This window comes from Eptatretus burgeri, chromosome 8 (genome assembly GCF_056783735.1).
Source record: "Eptatretus burgeri isolate ZD-2024b chromosome 8, Ebu_testis_v1, whole genome shotgun sequence".
Lineage (NCBI taxonomy): Eukaryota > Metazoa > Chordata > Myxini > Myxiniformes > Myxinidae > Eptatretus > Eptatretus burgeri.
This window is the reverse complement of record NC_140968.1, coordinates 19,704,722-19,720,882: the sequence shown is the minus strand read 5'-3', so window position 1 is coordinate 19,720,882 and position 16,161 is coordinate 19,704,722. Positions and strand designations below refer to the sequence as shown.

The window sequence follows — 16,161 nt, the reverse complement described above, 5'->3', positions numbered from 1 at the left end:
CGTCTTGCATCGTATCATTCTCATTCCAGTAGCTTGCCAGTGGTTCCAAAACTCTGGTTTTGACAGACAGTTGTCAGCGAAAGCGAAGAAGATATGTCAATCGGGATGTGTAAATTCCAAACTCATTGGGTCATCCACGAATGTTATTTTCTAAATAGGTTTGAACGAACTTGTACAGCCAGTGAAGCGAAGCGCACATTGTGCTGCAGGTTTTTTGAGGTTTCTAATATGGTGAAGGTCGCCAGCAGCAAGGCGATATTGTTCGTTCCCTCTGGCCAGCTGACATGAATCTCAACTGATTCGGTTAGCATAGACATTCATGTAGATGTGCATACATGTATTCATATATGCACATTTTGTCGTTTACTTCCCCACCCTTGACCACATGTATTGTAATCCGCTCTGCTTAGACATCCATGCTACAATTAACGACGTTTTTAAATTGTATTTGAGATACGAGATAGTAAAATGGAAATACTATGGCTGTCTAAACAGGGTGGCTGCATGGCCGGTGTCACTTCTTGTTGAGGTTCTTTGTAGCAATTTCTGGTGTGGCTCCTAATAGTGAAGAGGTTGTATTTGGATGTGGTCCTCCAAGGGACAGCTTGCCAGCTAATCCTTTCGATGGAGAATGTACTCTGCCTTTGACACCCATTGAGCCAGTAACTCGTCTGTGGATTGATTCCTTTACCAAGGTGGGAGGGGTGTTGCTGGAAGGAAGTAGGGGTACGATTGAGCCACCTTCAGAAGGCAGTTCCACTCATGGAAGAATGGAGTGAATGTATGTGATGAGCTTGCATCTTGACTTTACCCAGGAGTGGGTTACTGCAAGATTGTTTGAGTTCTGAATGAGATCAAGTCGAGTAAAGGTGGTAATTAATAGTCTTCCGATCTGTCTGCAATATGAGAGTATCAGTCCTTGTGCTTCAACCTTATTTCGTGAAATTCCAATAATGTTGAGAGCTTTAGATTCCACATATTCCAGAGGAGACGTGATGCTAGGACGCTAGCCGATAAGGGAGAACGGTGGAGGATGTTTTCTATATTGAGCTCCAGACAAAGGTGTTGTCGGCTGTGAAAGTGAAGATTTTTCAGTGAAGGACTTAAAGTAATGACTGGCTTTGGGTTATGGCAGACCATGACAGTAGATAGATAGGTTCATTTGACTGTCCTTCTGGAAAGGCAAGGTGGGACTGAGATTTGCCAAGATTGAAAGACGGTTCATTTGTCAAATCAACATATTTAATTACCTCCGCCACCAAAGGTGGGTGGAGGTTATGTTTTCATCCATGTCTGTCTGTCTGTTTGTGAACAGGATATCTCAAAAAAGATATAGATAAATTTGGATGAAACTTTGTGGACAGTTAGGGTTATGGCCAAGGACGATTTGATTCGATTTTGGTGAAGATCTGGACACTCGAATTTTTAAAAAATTCATTCTTCATCACAAAAGCACGTCAGATTAAAATAGATGAGGAAATGGAGTGGGGTGGAAAGGAAGATGAAGGGTTGAGGCCTTCAGTTCTTTTAGCCATCGTATCTGAACTTGTACACTTCTGCTGTGTACGAGTCCAGATATCTGGTCACCAAGCCAACATCACTGATCTGGTGATGAATTATGCCCTTCTCTTCGGCATGTTAGTGCTTTATGTGTGCCTGGCAGTTGCCTACTCTTCTGTCTTCCCTCGAGGCTTTCCATCTTGGTTGGATCTAGCTCATCTTCCTTTGTGATCGTCGTCTCACTCCTCTCCTTCTTGGCATTGCATTTGAGGCCTCGCATTCTCCATCGGTAGACCCAAGTGGGGAATTCACTGGAGTGCGGGTCCTGTGCTGGGAGGAGCATGGACTTTGTGGGGAGTGATTGTGAGGTCGTCCAGAAATTGGCGTGGCCGTTTTATCTTGCATTTTATTTGGAATCCTCTTGATTGAGCGTGGTCCTAGCTGAGAGCTTGGCCTGAATCTCTTGTACATTTGCAACCACGGAGTGTAACTGATGAAGTGCACGGAGTGTGAATCCAATGCCAAGAGGTCGTCAACTTTGTGGGGATTGGGGAGTGATGGTGAAGTTGTCCGGGAACTGGTACAATAGTTTTGTCTTGCCCTTTCCCAGGTTTGGCTTCGGGTGAGATCCCCATTCTATTGGTGTGGTGAGTGGCTTTGGTGGTGATTTGGTTGGCTGGTCTTTTTCTTATCCCCCCCCCTCCCCAATTTGATCTTAGAGGCACTGTATAGCTGCTGCCAATTTCATACAATGGGAATTCAAGTAACACCTGTTGAAAGACAGACAATTTGTTATAATCATCAGCAACTGATTCGAGTACATGATACGTCACGTGGCAGAGTGAAACCGTCACAGGAAGTGCTTGTGAACATTGGCTTGAACAACATCGCACCAACAACATCGCACAAAGCTGAGGTTGTGCAACCTCAGCTTCGCAAATGTAGCCGTGTGAATACTCACAAGATAAGCTGGACAGTACTAACTGATACTCGACGATCTTATTTGCAATTTGGTTCACCATCTGTGTTATTGTTCATTGCTCGATCGCTGAATAGCAAGTTTAATGATTTTGAAGCTATTTTTTATTCTCAGTTTAATGATGTTCATTTAATTGCTGTCACTGAAACTTGGCTTGCATCTTCAAATTCTGCATGTGGGTCATTCCATGTCAAATCATCAAAGAATCTGCCGTCATCTCTCAGATTTTTGTAAAACTTTGGGAACCAATTGGGACCCATGAATAACGGCAAGAACTCAAATATTTTTTGCTAACAGCCTCTTAATTAGTGAGATACAGACTAACGAACTTTGGACTAATTAGCACGACATCGCGAATTCAAATGACCATATCTCTAAAAGTATAACACCGAGAGAGCTGGTTTTGGTGTCATTTTAAAGGTATTTTCATGCCCTATGAATTTGTCTGGGCAACATTTTCCTACCTCCAAGCACAAAAAAGTTATCACAAAATATAAACTTCAATCGTGAATCCCCAAAAAATGTATCCTTCAAATTTCCTCAAATTCATCCCAGAGGTACCTTATGATGTCAAGAAGCTTCCACATAAATTTAGTGATGGGCACTCCAATAGTTTCTGAGATATGAGCAATAATGTACATGTACGTATGGCATATAGGTTCGAAAATCAGCATTTGTAATGTATTATACAATCATTCTAACCGAGCCATGACGGAACACAGGGAACGACCATCAATTGCTTTGAAGTATCATATACTTTCATTTTCAACTGGGCCTGAGGGGAAGAAACAAGTGCTGCTGTTGCTGCATTGAAGAGGATATTGAAAGCCCAAGTCAGGTTAGTGAACACTGTGGACTTGAACTCACTTATTGATTGTATAATACATTACAAATGCTGATTTTCAAACCAATATGCCATACGTACATGTACATTATTGCTCATATCTCAGAAACTATTGGAGTGCCCATCACAAAATTTATGTGGAAGCTTCTTGACATCATAAGGTACCTCTGGGATGAATTTGAGGAAATTTGAAGGATACATTTTTTGGGGATTCACGATTGAAGTTTATATTTTGTGATAACTTTTTTGTGGTTGGAGGTAGGAAAATGTTGCCCAGACAAATTCATAGGGCATGAAAATACCTTTAAAATGACACCAAAACCAGCTCTCTCGGTGTTATACTTTTAGAGATATGGCCATTTGAATTCGCGACGTTGTGCTAATTAGTCCAAAGTTCGTTAGTCTGTATCTCACTAATTCAGAGGCTGTTCGCAAAAATATTTGAGTTCTTGTCGTTTTTCATGGGTCCCAATTGGTTCCCAAAGTTTTACAAAAATCTGAGAGATGACGGCAGATTCTTTGATGATTTGACATGGAATAACCCATGTGCAAGTCATCTCCCGGTCTTTGAGCAGTTTTATTGCGACCGCAATGACCGTTTGGGTGGACATGTTGATTTAAATGTTCGTGAAAACGATGTGAAAGAAATTTTTTGAGACCTTATTCCTCTGCACCTTGAACATCTCAGGACTACTGGTTCTGTATGATTGTTGAGGAACATTTTTGTTCGTGTTCTTTGTTCACCACCTTGTTCACAGTATAAAAATGAGCGAATTGGTCACATCATTTCAATGGTTGATGATATTCGTTCCGCTTCGGATAACGCTTCTTTCTTCATTATGGGTGATTTCAATGACTTGGACACGGGATTATTAACACAACTTTTCTTGTCACAAATTAAGGCTACGTGAGGTTTTGCCGTTTTGGATAAGGTTCTCACTGATTGAGGTGATAGTTGTCATGATCCAGATGTGTCTGCTCCGATATCTACGAGTGATCTTGCTGTTGTCATTCTTCGTCCACATAAATTGATAGAATCTGTTAAACCTCACAAGATTTCCTTTCGGCCTTTTCATGACTCTTCCTTCGGCGCTTTTAGGCAACGGATAACGCATGTGGATTGGTCTGTATTTAGGGAGTGTGACAATCCCAATAGTATGGCTGAATAATTTTCTCAACTCATCAATACTCGGTATAAACACCATTTTCAATTAATAACGATCAAATGTCGATCAATAATGCCTTGCACAGGTTGATAGTACAGCGTGATGCTGCTTTTATCTTGGGCGATGATACATTCGGCAGTTTACGGAAAAAAAAAGTGCAAAGAACAATAAAGTTTATGAAAAGTAGTTTTTTTTTTATACCAGAAAGATTGAACACCTAAAACAAACAGAACCAGGTACATTTCATCAACAAATCATGGATTTAACTGGACTTCAAAAGTAATCAATTTCTCTTCCTGAAAGTATCAAATCATTCTTTGAATCTGCGAACGAAATCAATTCACATTTTGCCAAAATTTGCTCAGATTTACCTCCTCTGAATTTATCTGTATCAACTCCTTATTTGCCAGCATCTTCACTTCCTCCAATCATTGAGTGACTGACTTCTTGTGTTCAGTCACTTGTCAAATCAACACGTCAAAATCCATTCTTCCAGATGACTGTCCTACAAGGCTCGTAAAGGAATTTGCTGATGAGATGTCGGAACCACTGACTGAAATTTTAAATTTCTGCCTTACATGTGGAAGTTTTCCTCAATTTTGGAAAACTGCATTAGTATGCCCAGTTTTAAAGAGTTCACCTGTTACGAGTTGCCATCAGCTTTGCCCTATCTCTATCACACCTGTAATTGCATGAGTATTTGAGGGGTTAATCATGCAAGTCATACTATTGCAATTGAAAAGCTGATCCAACTTGGTGTTGATTACACGGTTTGCCTACAATCTATAATTTTTTTTTTTTTTTTAAATCGCAAGCTGTTCGAGACCACGGATCAACATAAACTTCTCTTGATCTAACGTGGTGTTCTGCAGGGAACAAAACCAAGTCCTATTATTTTCAAGACAATGGCTAATGATGCAGCTCTCACTTCATCCCATTGATACTGGATATATGTTGATTTTTGCTTTATCGATGTTTTATCAGTCACTTCGTTCACTTTTTTTTTTTTTTGTATACCTTGTCGAGGCTCGTGTGAGAGCTAACACAGTGCACAGCAAGGGGAGCATGAGACAAGAGGGGCGGGAGTGGGAAGGACAAAACAGTGGGGAACAGACATTAGGAGATCTGTGGAAGGGAGAGGGATGGGGTGGGGAACATGGGGAATACAAGATGGAACATTACAGGGACTTTCAGGAAGGAAAGCAGGGAATTTGAAGGAGGTGGGCTTGGGTGGATTATCGCGGGTAGAAAAGATCGAGGATTTGGATGGGGGATGATAAGAGGTGGTGGTGAACAGCTGTTTTTGAAGGCCTGGAGGGAAGAACGGGATTGAATAGAGTGAGGGAGTTTATTCCAAAGGCGGGAAAAAAAGAGGAATGAAAGGGTGAAGGTGAAGGTGAGCAGTGATTTGTGATTTTGGTAGTTTTACCAGAAGGGGGTTGTTGGCGGACCTTGAGCGCCCTGCGGAAATGTGGTGGGGACAAATCGCAGAGAGAGCAGGGGGGCAACGCTGGAGTGGAGATGGTAGAAGGCAGAAAGATCACCCACCAGCCTGCGGGGAGAGAGTGAGAGGCCCAAAGACTCAGCCTCATTGCGGGAGATGCCAATGATCCGAAATTCCTTGGTTTCCATAGCGTGAAGCCGAGAAAGGTGGGAGGCAGGAGCACCAGCCCAGAGGTGAGAGCAGTACTCCATCAGGCTGTGGACGAAAGCTTTGTAAGTGGTCAGGAGCTCAGGTGGGCCGAGGAAGGACTTTGCACGACGGAGGATTCCCAGTCGGCGACTGGCTTTCGAGGCGAGGTTTGAAATGTGACTTTCCCAGGAAAGGTCATGGCAGATAGTGAGACCAAGAAGCTTGAAAGAAAGGACTTCTTCCAGAGGATTGTTGAGAAAGTGGGGGTGGGGGGGGGGTCCAAATGGTTCTTTCGGAGAGACATAGTGAGAGTGTGAGATTTGTCCGGATTGAAAGACATGCTCCATGTGTTGGACCAGTTTGTGATTTTACTCAGATCTGCAGTGAGCGAAGAAGCTCCTGCTTGCCGGTCTGAGGGATGACCGATGGTACGGCAGAGGGTAGAGTCATCGGCAAAGAGATATGGAGGATTTTCCAGAGTCAGAGAGATCATTGATGAAAACCAGAAAAAGAACAGGGCCCAGAATGCTACCTTGAGGAACTCCAGCCTGCACAGGAAGAGGGGATAAAAGAACTCCATTTACGGCCACACGTTGGCTGTGACAGGAGAGGAGGTCTGCGAGCCATGAGTGGAGATTGCCTTGGATACCATTGGAAGAGAGTTTGGTGAGCAGGGCAGGGTGCCAGACCGTGTCAAAAGCACGTGATTTGTCCAGGGATACTGCTCGGATTTCCTGTTTGGCATTGAGGACCTCCATCCATTGTTGGGAGAGCAGAAGCAGCATATCCAGGGTAGAGTGACTTGGTCTGAAACCAAAAATTTACAGTCTCTTGTTGATTCTCTTACTGATTGGTGTCATGATCATGATAAGAAGCTAAATCCAACTAAGTGTAAATTAATATAGATTTCATTTCTTCATCATTCTCCACTTCCTACTCAATTGGAGATTGATCATGCTCCACGGGAAACTGTCTCCTCATTCAAATTGCTTGGCGTTATCATCCAGCATAATCTTAAATGGGATCAACAGGTTTATCGGCTTGTTCGTAATGTCTCATGACTACTTTACATTTTGAACAAATTCAAGAAGAAAGAGTTGAGGCTGTTGATCTGCTTTTGATATAGAAAATGTACATTCTTCTGTAACTTGAACTTGGAGAACCTGTGTGGTCTTCTGGCATTGCTGTTGCTCAAGCCCAATGTATTGAACACATTCAGAAGAGAGCGCAACACATGATTGTCTTTCCAAACATCTTGTCCTGTGGTGAACTTTTGAACACTTTTAATGTTGTCTCACTTTCTGACAGGTGAAGCTTAATTACAATCCGCTTTGTGAAATCCTTGCTCCCCTCAAAGGGGCATCACCATCTTTTGTCCCAATCTCTACTTATGTCCAGTTGCAGGCTCAGAAGCTTCCAACAACTACACATGGCTCAAATAAGAATTCAAAGATACAAACAATCGCCTGTTCCTTTCAAGATTCACCTGTTAAATGCTTGTCTTTAGATTAATTATTGTTCAATTTTAATTATTTACTCTAATATATTATTTTCTGTTCGATTTTATTATTTGATTAATTTTTCTTTTCTTTTCTTGTATACCTTGTCGAGGCTCGTATGAGAACAAACACACAACACACAGCAAGGGGGGCATGAGACAAGAGGGGCTGGAGTGGGAAGGACAAAACAGTGGGGAACAGAGACGTTAGGAGATCTGTGGAAGGGAGCGGGATGGGGTGGGGAACATGGGGAATACAAGATGGACATTACATGGACTTACAGGAAGGAAAGCAGGGAATTTGAAGGAGGTGGGCTTGGGTGGATTATCGGGGGTAGAAAAGATTGAGTATTTGGATGGGAGATGATAGGTGGTGGTGAACAGCTGTTTTGAAGGCCTGGAGGGAAGAATGGGATTGAATAGAGTGAGGGAGTTTATTCCAAAGGTGGGGAAAAAAGAGCAGTCTTGTATATGCTATATATATATATATATTTATATATATATATTGTTGGGGGTCAGGTGGGAGAAGCTATCTCTGCTCCCACCAGACTCCCCAGAATTGTAGGCCGTCGCACACTGATAATAATTCCGTGATGCGGCGGGTCGCTTAACCGACCGTGGACGCCAATAACTCAACCGCGTGACCTAGGGTCCTCCCGTCTATGGGTTAATCCTGTTACCTAATTAATCACGTGGTTTAATGACCGGGGAACACGCCTTCTGTACGCCTTGTCCGAACCGGATCACTTTACCAGATCGGATGCAGCCGAGCAACACTGCCAAGGACGTACCGGCTCAACGGAAAGGATCGTTGGGAATAAAGTCCTGGCTCAACTAGGATTCAGACCATGCTGGATCAATGGAAGAAAAGATAAAAACGAGCAGGGAACATTCCTAATAATTTATTAACAATGGACGAGGAATGGTATGTGGCACGATCAGGATTTATTGGGGTGTGTTGTGCAGAGATAGGTGAAAGAGGTGTGGTTCAGCAAATTAACAAGCAACTCACAAAAGCAGAGCGAGACGAGGGCGAGGCCAGAGCGAGAGAACGAAAGAGAGAGAGAGAATGGCAGGGGGACCGTTCCGACCTTTATAGGACTTTCAGCGCGGGGGAGGGGCCACGCCGAAGCGAAACATTATCACCTGAATCGGGTGCTCCGATTGGCCTCGACCCCTCACGTGGCCCACTAACCTTGCTGGAAACTGCTTCACTTCGTTTCCGGCAAGGTCATCCCAGACAGCGACCATATTTCGCTCTGACCCCACGATATGACACGAATCACCCACACCGAAATTGGCACGCAAATTGTCCCGCAAAAACCGCTGGGACGTGCTTTGGCAACCGGCCGAGGGTCCCGCATGCCTGCTCGGGCGTCCGACCAGTGCCGCTCAACGTGCCCACTCCACACGCGCCAACACGGCCCGAACTGTACAACACTCTCCGGCTCGATCGCTGCTTCGCTGGCCGCAGAGACGAGAAGACGTTCACCATTCGTGCGGAATCCGCTGCTGCCAGCGAGGACCGAAGGTACATTGTTGTGGATAAATCCATGCATGTTTCGCGAGTGGCGTACGTGTCTCCCTTCGAGCACATTCCATACAGTCCATGTTGTTCGGCCATTACACATGTGGCCAGCACTCGCGTTCGCACGACTCTGCTAGCATGTGCATGTGGCGAACAGCAATATGTGTCAAATATTTGGTTGAAAAGGAGCGCATGGCTTCTTACTTCGCACACTCGGATCCTGCCCAACGTGGCGTGGAGTCGCCTTTATCGGCCTCCGTACGCGTTTCCTGCAGCATGGGCGTCGTGCTGGCTGTGTTTCCTGTGTTGTGAAAAACACCATGTGTGCAGCGTCTTCAGAGGTATTCATTCGTATGTCTTTTTAATGCAACCGGCAATCTTCCCCAGATCATCAGAAGCTCAAGTAGATAATCCCGCACTGCTAAGTGCACTGTATGACTCGCTGCACACGGGTTTTTGGCTCGCTTGGGAACGAGGGCTCTGCGCCGTTAATGCCTGCACGTTATCGTTTCCTCCCAGCGGCGCTGCACGTGCTGGCCTCCATGAGTGCCACCTCACAGCGAAGGCGCACTTGGCTCAGATTTACCTCAGGAATAATCAGACAAAAAGAAGAGCAGGGCCGAAATGAAGAAAAAATGATGTAAGCAAACCGAGCTATGAGATCATCGCAACGCACTCCCTTGTTGAACTGCTCGACAAAAGGAAAGGGGCTATATTCACGTATAATAATGGAATAACTGTCTTGGGACCGCTATCTGTTGGATGCATGCAGTTCCAAGAACCGCAACAATATACTAGACAACCCGTGAACCCGTTGAGTTTCTGTTGTGACAGCGGTTGATGGAAAAAAAAAAAGAAAAAAAAAGAAAAAGAAAAGATAGCTCCAGCGAACTACACTGCTGAGGTTGTTTGCATTGATCAAATACTCCCGAAGAGTACTTTACTGAATCGGGAATTGATTTTTAAAATTTTTTTCGTTGCGCGATTTGAACGAAACTTGATACTGCACACTGCAAGCAAATGGTGAGTAAGGTGGGCTGACAAGTTTTGCGCTGTCGTGTACCGTTTTGGCTGTATTTCGGGAACATACATACATACATACATACATACATACATACATACATACATACACATATATATCCATATATTTCACTATTTTATTGTATTTTACTTTGATGGAACTGAACTCTTAGTCATTTGATTACTTGTTCTGTGTCTTTTGAATGAAACCAAATTTTGATTTGATTTGCTGGGTGCTGCTAGCACTTCGGGGTACCCATTTGATTGGGGTATGATGTTTTCCCTGTTGTGTCCTGGACAGAGTAACTCGCTGTGCGAACCTAGGTCGATCATGCCAGCCCATAGGTTGATGAAGAAGCTCAATAAGACGGACAACTCTTTCAGATTGCCAAATCTCTATTAGTGCTCTTTGCTGACCCCTCTTCTCTGGCACAGAGCCCTCTCTCTCTCCTGTTTTTATTTCTTTTATTTTTTCTCTTTCTTTTATTTTTTTTCTCTTTCTTCTCGCCCTGTGGTAGTGTTTAGATCGGCCTCTTCACGCAGCACATTCCATCCACTACGGATTAAATTTTTGTTTGATTTTTGCTTTATTTTGTGTTGCATTGTATAATTCCTATTTTTGATACAAGATATTTAAATTCAGTTTCCAATAGTGTGAACTTTGTGGTTTTTTTCAAAATATCAGCATGTTTTAGATATCAAAATCGTGAAATCTTTGATTTTTTTTTACAATTGGGAAAAAGCTGTCGTTGCTTAACTGTTTGTACTTTCTTCCCAACCTGTTATCTTGTGCCTTTTACCAGGAGTATGTACCGCTACATAAAGCAGGTGTCTTGCTTGAGCACAACTCCACTGCGCCTCGCAGTTACTGGCCTGGAAATGCAGCTTCCTGCAGCTTCCATCCTGCAGCTTTGTTATTCTGCAGCTTTGCAGGATACCCTTTCATGTGGTCCTTCCACTAAAGTATGATTTGCACTACTTTGTTTTGTTTGTAAAACTGTTCACTGTTTTGTAAGTGCTTTAATTATTCGTCTCATTGTTTTTCTGGTATACAAAATTTTTAGAACCCACTTTTCTTGCTCTGTAGTCTGTCCTGACAGTCTTTTATGCAGTAACTTGATGTCTGGGCACATGAGGGCTCAATATGGTTGTTTGTTTGTTTTTGCCCTTTTTATTATCATAGATTTCAGCACTTCTATGATATGTTGTCTTTTCCACCCAGTTTTGTTATGTTTATGCTACTTTTACAATGGCTTTAAAAAATAAATCATTGAATGGTTGCAACAAATGTATGAATCTTGTTTAACTATATTTTGATGGTATGTCCGTTGCAGAATTATATGCTGCTTTGGGACAGAGTGTCAAGTTTTGTTTCCCAGAGGCCTGACATTCGTGCCTGGCTTCAAGCGATCCGATACACTTCTTTTCGAGATTTCATGATTACCCGGATTCCAAGTACGAGACGTGCATGCTTGTTGACATTTATTCACACTCACTTGATACTTTTCATGATAAAATATTTTTTAGAATCTGTTTTGACACAAAATGCAATCGTAATCACTTTCCGAATTGAGGACAAGCTAATATATTTATCCTTTTTTTGTACGTAATACAAGGCACTGCTGTTGACCTTATTGTCAATAATGTTCTGTAAAAACTAAATAAGTGTTGCATGAAGTTGTTGATGGTCCTCCCCTTTACAGTGTAGTATAGCAATAAGCTTGTTCCAAGTACACAGACGACAACTTCACTGTCCTCTTGAATGATAAATTGATTCCACCATTAGCACTGGGCTCAGAATTATTTTTTATATATATATATATATATTTATCTTCGAAATATTTTTGTGTGTTTGTACGTTATTCTTTCACCGCCGAACCATAGAACTTCGACGCACTATATTTTGGGTATAGGTGCTTCAGAATCTGGGCAAGGTTTGTTGGCCTTGATGTTCGTTTTGAGGCCACCAAAGGCTGCTATAGCGTGTATATTGCAATGTGTGTTCAGGCAGTGCTGCCGCAGGTAAAAAGTAGCCACAATGAGGCCAATAACTCGATAGCTTTTCAATGTTCAACATGTCCCGAAACCACCGCCGGGAAAAGAGCATGCTTTTACCCAGAAGAGCAAGGAAGTTCAGAGCAATGTGAAATCCTTCCGTGCGGATGACAGTATCTGAGAACCTGTCTGGCACACTCCACTGGATCTCCTTGGCCTTTACATAGATGGCAAGGTCAAATGTGAGTGCTCGTCTTCTGTTTGAGGTAAAGAGATGAACCAATTACACCAGTTAAAGAGAAAACTACCAGTTGATCATATCTGGAAAAACCTACCTCGTGAACTGGTTAGCTAAAGGCATCATCTGAAAATATAAACAAGGTTGATTCTGCTGAACATTGGATGAAATATTCGTTCTTCATTAACCAAACGTCTTTCTGAATAAAAAAAAGACCCGAATCCATTCGTTTGAAACTAAAATAAATGAGAAACTTTTCTACTCAAAATGGTTAAATCTGATGAAGATTTCGTGAAAAGAGCAAGACTAATTGAACACAAAACAGAAAATGGCAAATTCTGCAGTGGTCTCTTAAATTCTATACCACGTGATGAGATTCCATGCATCATTGCATAATACAGTGCCCCTGAGCCAAAAACAACAAACTCAGTGTGATGTGGTGGTTTCTCCTTTTTCCTTCGGTGGCTGATAATTTATAATTCAAGTCTTTGTTGGAAAAATAGAGCTATGTGAATGACCCTAGCACTCAACCATTTTCTTTTCCAAAAACGACGATAAGAACTGACCCTCACCACAGACTTTGGCCTGCAATAAAAAAAGTTATACCACAATCTGGAGTGTGACGCCCACCCTAGAAATGTTCCAAAAGCATTGCCCGAACATAAAATGCAATCAAACCTTGTATATGGTGTGGGTTTTGCAAACACCTACTGTCGTGGCCAAAAATATTGGCACCCTTGCACGTTTTTCAAATAACTCACGATTTTCTTGAAAAATAAGTTGATATTGACAAAAGTATTTGGTCTCCACAATTCTTTATTTCACTGTTTATATGACAGATCCTTTGTTTTTGATTCAGAACTTAATATATCCTTTTAAATCAGAAAATAAAATGAAATGGCATTGACAAAATTATTGACACCCTCGACTTAATATTGGGTAGCACAGTCTGTGGACAAAATAACTGAAGTCAAGTGCTTCCTATAGCCATGAATGAGCTTCCTGCACCTCTCTACTGCCAGTTTAGCCCACTCTTCTTGTGGAAGCTGCTCCAGCTCTGCCAGATTTGAAGGGTACCTTCTCCCAACTGCTGTTTTCAGATCTCCCCACAGGTGTTCAATGGGATTTAGATCTGAACTCATTGCTGGCCACTTCATAAAGTCCAGCGTTTTGTCTTGAACCATTCCTGGATGCTTTTTTGAAGTGCGTTTGGGGTCATTGTCCTGCTGCAAGACGCATGACCTTTGACGGAGACCCAGCTTTCTGACACTGGGTTGAACATTGTGCTCCAAAATGCCTTGGTAATCTCCTGGTTTCATGATGCCATGCACACATTCAAGGCACCCAGTGCCAGAGGCAGCATGGCAACCCCAAAACATCACTGAACCTCCTCCATGTTTGACTGCAGGGAAGTGTTCTTTTCTTTGAAGGCTGCATTTTGTTTTCTGTAAACATAGAGATGATGTGCTTGATCAAAAAGCTCCAATTTGGTCTCGTCTCTCCACAGGTTTTGGCTTAATGGTTATAGTGGTGGGCTTTGGATCCTAGGGTCCTGAGTTGAAATCCCACTCAGCTGTTGAATTAATACCAGGTGGGGTTAACTCGGCCTGTCATCTTTCCGAGGTCGGCAAAATGAGTGCCAGCATGCTGGTATACTGTGTCAGAGTGGCGACCCGTCCAGGATTGTGCCCAATCGCCAAGGAGACTGCTCAGGCAGCACCAACGCTCTGCACAGAGTCTGGTCCCAATCTCCTCCTCCTCCTCTCCACAGGACATTCTCCCAGAAGTATTTTGTCTTGTACAGGTGTGTTTTGGCAAACTCCAGTCAGGCTCTCTTGTGTCTCCCTCTCAGCAGTGGGATCCTCCTGGGTCTCCTACCATATAACCTCCTTTCATTGAGTTGGCGATGGATGGTGTGAGTTGAAACTGTCGTACCTTGTGTCTGAAGGTCAGCTTGAATCTTTGGCAGTTGATCGAGGTGCTTTCTCCACCATTTGAGTTGTCCTTCACTGCAATCTTCGATGAAGTTTTCTCTTGCGGCCTCATCCAGGGAGGTTGACTACAGTGCCATTGGTCTTAAACTTTCTAATAATATTGTGTTTGGTGGACTCAGGAACATCAAGGTCTCTGGAGATGGATTTGTAGCCTTGAGATTGTCCATGCTTGGATACAATGTTGTGTCTGAACTCCTCAGACAATTCTTTGATTTTCTTTCTTTTTCTCCATGCTCATTGCGGTACACACAGTGACACAAAACAGCAGAATGACTCCTTTTCTCAATTCAAAGTGTTTGAATGAGTGATTTTTGTATTGCAGGCACCTGCAACTCACCACAGGTGAGTTCAATTCCAAAGTAAAGGAGAATCACCTGCTTGAAATCTAATTATTTCTAACAACTTCTAAATGGTGCCAATAATATTGTCCGTGTCATTTTAGGATTTGTCTGTTGGAATAAGCTAAGATTTAGTAATTTTGCAGCTTTTTTTGTTTTGTTCCACTGCAAACCAATGAAATACATATGTGGATACCAAAAGATTTTAATTTCAACAATTTTCTGGAAGAACTGGTGCATTAGTTGAAAAAAGGGCAAGGGTGTCAATATTTTTGGCCACGACAGTATTTCTAAGGCCTTTACAGGAAATAGCTCCTGGACTATTTCCTGGACTAATAACAATTATTGTATACTGCTCCTTCCCGATTCCATGTCCAGGCGATGCATGACGTCATCGCCGGGCTCCGAAGGAAAGGAGTACTCAAGTTTTTACTCCGGTTGTTTGTTTTCTTTCTTGCTTTCTTCTTTGTCCAGGCGATATCTCAGCCATACTTTGAGCTGGGAAGCTGAAATATGGGAACAAAAGTGAAGATGTGCTTTGAAAAAACTCTATTTGAATTTTTTTTGATCAATTAATTGATTAATTATTTAATTATTTTTGATTTATTCATTACTATTTTCTTTCTCGTCTGGGCAATATCTCAGCCACCATTTGAGCCAGGAAGCTGATATTTGGACATGACAGTAAACAAGTGATTTGGCTTTTAAGGGTATTTTTGATTTATTGATTAATTTTTCATTTTTCAATGAATTAATTGCTATCAGCCAATCAATTAAGAAATATATATATTTATTATGCAATTGGAAGTGCACGGATCCCTCCCAATTCTGTCTCCATGTACTGCACAGTGACATCGCTGGGTTCGAAGGCACCCTGGCAATGTCACGAGCTGGAGGATTTGTTATTTATTTGGCATGGGGTGGATTACTTTGTACCTCTGCTTGTTAAGTTAGATTTCCAATGTCATAAAAAAATGCCTTTTTTTTTCCTTGATTATTTATTTATTTATTTTTCCAAAAAGTATGCACATATAGCAATTGATCATTATAATCACCCAGATTGACCTGGATCAGTGGTCTCTGTCAAAAAAATTAATGTATTTGACATAATATGAGAAAAATTGGTGCTTTTGTCTGGGATATCCCCATTTTCTGAAAATATAGTCCTAAACTGCAGCACTACTTTTATTCTTCTAGCAACCTTTTCCCTGTGAATGTCTGAACATCCAGTTTCGCTCCTGACCTCGACTCCCTTGTTTCTCTCTCCTTCCACTTGTGGAATGTTCTTCCTCGGTCTGTTCACTCCCACACCTCCCTCCTGGGCTTCAAGTTGGCAGTGCGCCTCCATTTTAGATTTTGCCCCATCCTACCAATGTTATTCCTATCCTCATTAACCCACTCCTACATCTCGTCATCTATACTTGCAGG

General features: G+C 42.4%; 1 protein-coding gene across 4 annotated transcripts in view; it reads left to right on the top strand.

Annotated features, from left to right (window-relative positions):
- The window catches only part of SMG1 (SMG1 nonsense mediated mRNA decay associated PI3K related kinase), a 213,797-nt gene that overhangs the window by 97,922 nt on the left and 99,714 nt on the right, over window positions 1-16,161 (top strand). For all 4 annotated transcript variants that reach the window (XM_085891046.1, XM_085891045.1, XM_085891047.1 and 1 more), the window contains exons 28-29: window positions 10,972-11,131; window positions 11,503-11,623. In XM_085891046.1, coding sequence (XP_085747172.1) covers window positions 10,972-11,131; window positions 11,503-11,623 — 281 coding nt within the window. The remainder of the gene's footprint in view (window positions 1-10,971; window positions 11,132-11,502; window positions 11,624-16,161) is intronic.